The sequence below is a fragment of the Mangifera indica genome, chromosome 18, assembly GCF_011075055.1.
Source record: "Mangifera indica cultivar Alphonso chromosome 18, CATAS_Mindica_2.1, whole genome shotgun sequence".
In the NCBI taxonomy this organism is placed as follows: Eukaryota; Viridiplantae; Streptophyta; class Magnoliopsida; order Sapindales; family Anacardiaceae; genus Mangifera; species Mangifera indica.
In genome coordinates, this window is record NC_058154.1 from 6,878,716 (window position 1) to 6,883,409 (window position 4,694).

Genomic DNA, 4,694 nt, shown 5'->3' on the forward strand with positions numbered 1-4,694 from the left:
ACGCTGCCACATTTGTCCGCCACTTAACAATGCATCATTAATTTTCAAAACTCAGAAAGATAATTTAAAACAATGTGAGGCAAAATAAACATAAATTATGCCGATTCAGAAAATTCAACATCCTCCACATTAAACATTAGAGGTTAATAAAATTAATGGAGTATGAAAATTTTCAGGAAGAATGTCTGATTTCGAACTTCTGTTACACTTATGAAACCTTAATTTAAATTAAAAAAAAAAATCCCTCCACATGGGTTAATCATTTTGGATCCGTAAAAATGACTAGTCTCTAGGTTTTCATTAAAGCAATTTCAATTAAAAAAATTGCCCACAGACTCATCTTAGCAGGCTATGAAGAGTTTGAACTTCTGTTCCAAGAATCAGCCACTTCCTGACTGCACCTGAAAAAAAAAACCACCTTAAATCGTCTCAATTTAGCAAACTTCTGGCAAAGCATTGACTTATAGTGTTATCTCTTGTGAAAAGACACATATTATTACTTCTCGCTCAGTCTAGGACTCCAGCGAATACTGCAAAATGTATCCAGAGTCCAGACCTGAAAGTCAACTTGCAGTACATAACTTAAATCGAAGTATACCTCATAAGTTGTCTAAGACTAGTTCCATATAGAAGATACCCTATAAGATGGCCACACCATGCTTGATCTTATCAGCTCTACTTGCATGTTATTCCCCATTTTCACAACGAGAAATACTGAATATTGGGAATTCTTATCTGTTCAGTTGTTTACACATTTAAACAAATAATGGAACATCACGTGTGCTTGTGTGCTTCTGTCTGTCCATCCATAGCTCCAAACAAACACCATATACAAGCACTATTTAATCATATTTCAACCAGAAAAATAAGAACCTTACGGGGTGATGCCGACCGTGATCTTGATCGTGATCGTGACCTTGATCTTGCCCTGCAAGTTAAATTTCAACACTCAAATACAAATATTGGGCCTAACAGGGCATGAAACAACAAACAAAAATGAATTTCATTAGTTGACTGCAAACAGCTTACCTTGGTGATTTAACAGGAGATGCAGATCTAGATCCCCGCACTGATCAAAAAACAGATCGTTCTAATGATTTGCAGCAGAGCAGCAGAACTTTTAGGATGCAGAATAGCATGTTTATGGATTGTATTTAAAAAGAAACAAGAAAAAAGGTTAAAAATACAAAGAAACTCTACCTCGGATTTCTGCGAACATTTACCCCCTGAATTTTGAAAATTCTCTTTCCTCTTGAAACTTTAAAAAGTGACAATTTAACCCATTTTGGAAAACTCTTTCAAAACCAATTTTGAGATATGAAATTTTAGTCCACAAAACTTCATAATTTCAAATGAATTGTTGAAATTTGATAAAAAATTGACTTAACTCAATAAGTTTGAAAAACGATATTTTAACCCAAAATTTTGTAACCTATTTTTGGAAAACTTTGAAAAACTTGTAAATGGCAAATTAATCCTTGGGGGTGAATAGGATTATTAAAAAATTAAATACAAAATTTATCAAACTTGATTTTCACTCAAGATTCCACAAACAAACAAATAAACAATCAACTCATAAAGTAAAAGATAGGAGTTTAGAAAATGCTTAGGAATTTTAGAGTGGTTGAGAGTTTTTCATCTCAAGCCTCTTACGTCTACTTCTTCAAGCAACTGGTTTAAAGTTTCCACTCAAATCTCTTCCAGATTACACTAGTTAACTCGAGATTTTGCCCTTTCACAGTATTGATACGAGATTTCGTCCCAATGTAATTTTAAAGAAGATTTACAAAAAAGGTATGACTCTAAGAGGTTGATTTTACTAATGTATACAATTATATATCTTTAAAAAGATATGAGTTTTAGTTTCCACAGAGAGATTGAGATGATAATTCTTGAATGCTTTGAGATTTTTTTTAACCCTTTTGACTTTAATCTAAATTGTTTATATAACCTTGAGAGTTGAAAAATCAGTTAGATTAATTTTACTAGGCGTTGACCTGTGAAAAAATGTTTTTTAATTAAAAAAACACGAGAGGACGAGCGTCCTCTTATTCAAGATGGGTGTCCTCTTACACATCCCTACTTTGGCAACTTTGGAATAGTTATCCAATGGTCAAATTCTTGAAGCGTGCCACTATAGGAACGTGAATCCCTTTTTTTTAGGACGGGTCGTCCTACCTTGCTTTTTAAAATTCTAGAGAATATCAATCATGCGAGGACAAGCATTGGACGGAAATAGGGATTGGCGTCCCAATGGGATGACTTTGTTTACTATCCCAATTCTACTTGATAATGTATTAGAGAGGGAATGGGCAATCCATGGTAGTCACCTAGTAAGGGACGAATGTCTTTATCGGAGGGACAAGCCCATTGTAATTTAGTGAACATTCCTAAGAGCTTCAAACTCCTAATGTGGGCATGGGACTGGTAGAGGGATTGATATCTCATTGGGGGACGAGCATCTCGAACCTGAAAAACTACATGCTTGCATTTCACCCATACTTTGGTCATTGAAACTTTATTCCATGGACTTTGTTAGCACAATAATTATTAAATATCAATATTAAACTTAGTTTTAACATACTCAAAACACCTAAGGGTTCAACAATCTCTCTCTTTTTGATTGACAACAAAACCTAAGTTTAAGCATTAAAAATCAATTTAGAAAGTTTATTCAACTTTAAACAACAACTTAAAACTCCCCCTCACTTTAGCAATATAAATCAATTTGGTTTAAGCACATATCATTTGAATTTGTTTAATCATTTTCAAAAACCAAACTCATTTAACTATTTTAAAATTCAATGAGACAAATAAGTTATTTTTGTTTTAAAATGACAAATCTTAGTTTGTTTAAATCATTTGTATTTAGAAAATAACCAATCTCTCCCCTTTTTGTCATAAATCAAAAAAATTTCAATAGAGTTTTCTTTGTTTTTCGGATATCCCAAAATAACAAATAAGATTAAAAAAAAACACTCATAATATCAAGCAACATCAACCAACTTCGCAATATCATCCCACCCAGTCATTAACACATCATCAACAAATACTATCAACAAAAACTAACCAATTATCAACAAATATGAATCATATTGGATCCGGTCCACTCATGATGGGTTGACCCGATCCATTATGGCTACAAATACAATATTAACCTATGATATATGATAATTCCAATTTTGCCCTTGGCAGTTATTAAAGATAACTGCCACTGTCCCTCTTTATTTAAACTGACGTAACTTCTATTAGGAGTTAGATTTCTTATGCTAAAACACAGTACTCTTTCTCTTATATTCTCTAGAAGAATTTTTACAGAAATAAGGAAGCAAATCGGCAAAGTGTGTTATGGATACTCCTAGGAGTGCATCGAATCACCAATCATCATCAATTGTCAGATTTAGTAAACCGAGTATGTTTTTCCTATGATCCTGGATTGGTATTAATTTTCGCTTACATTGGTATCAAAGCCATATTATATCTGTGCAATTGTGATGCTGGTGATATAAACATGATTAGGAAGCATGTTTTGAAATTTACGTGAACAATAAATTTTTTAAAATAATGCATATGGACATTTTTGCTTATTGATGAATTCATTGCAATTTTTTGAAATTGATCCCTAGAATCATGTTAGGATGAATTCTGGATATGAGATGTATGTTTAATTATAAAAAATTGCACTGAAATTGCATGAAAGTGGACAAAATTCAGTGGCCTATTTTCACCCAAAACCGTGACTTTCTTGCATTTAATTTGCCAAAATCCGGTGAGGCTGAAAACGTGATGCCCCGATACCAGAACCCTTCATCCTAAAAAGTCTGGTAGTGGTTTTCTTAAAACCCTTTCTTTGTACTTTTGGTCCACCAAATCCCATCTGTGAACCTCTCCACCAAGGCTTTTGAGCTTGCCTCTTTTTGCCTCACGTGGCAAAGGTAGCTAGCAACTCAACTGGTGTTTTACCTTTCTTCTCATTATTGTAAAAATCTTGAATATCATTAAGAAGATCAGGGAGAGTGCGCTCAATCCTATTGAGATTATAATTTGTAATAAATGGCTTAAAAGTTAGAAGGAGTGAATGGAAAATCAAACTCACCCGAACATTATACAGCAAATTTGTGCCCATAATTTGGAACTCCCCAGTCTTGTTAATCATTTTAATAACATGATCATCTGGGGAAATACCCTCCTTAAGTCGTATGCTGAATAGTGAAGTCATCAAATTATATTCCTTTTCTCGAGCATTTTTACTATATAATTGTCTTAAAGTAGTGATAATTTCATACGCACTCTTCATGTTCTCAAATCGAGTTTGAATTTCAGAGTTCATTGATGCCAACATATAACTGCGAACTCGTAAGTCAGCATCTACCCATTCAGCATAAGCCCTTTGCTCTGCCTCAGGGGCATTAGGGTCCACTGTTGTTGGTAAAGGTGCCTCCAAGACATAAGCTGACTTTTCAAAATTGAGAACCATGGTCAGATTTCTCATCCAATCCTTAAAATTAGGACCAATAAGCACATGCGAGTCTATCAATTTTAGGAGTATATTGTTTGCCATTGACATTTTGAGATTCTAGATCACAAGAGAGAATGCTGCGAGAAATAACAAATTCATTAGAAATTACCAATAAACCTAATCTTATTAGCTCCCACTATTTTATTCAAATCTTATACTTCCCCGGTTGAAGATT

The 4,694-nt window shown here is 33.7% G+C and overlaps 1 protein-coding gene across 1 annotated transcript; it reads right to left on the bottom strand.

Annotated features, from left to right (window-relative positions):
* Positions 1–3,922: 3,922 nt before the first annotated feature.
* On the bottom strand, positions 3,923–4,477 carry LOC123201653. The gene has a single exon (XM_044617245.1). The coding sequence runs from the start codon at positions 4,475–4,477 to the stop codon at positions 3,923–3,925; it is 555 nt and encodes a 184-aa protein (XP_044473180.1).
* Positions 4,478–4,694: the final 217 nt, after the last annotated feature.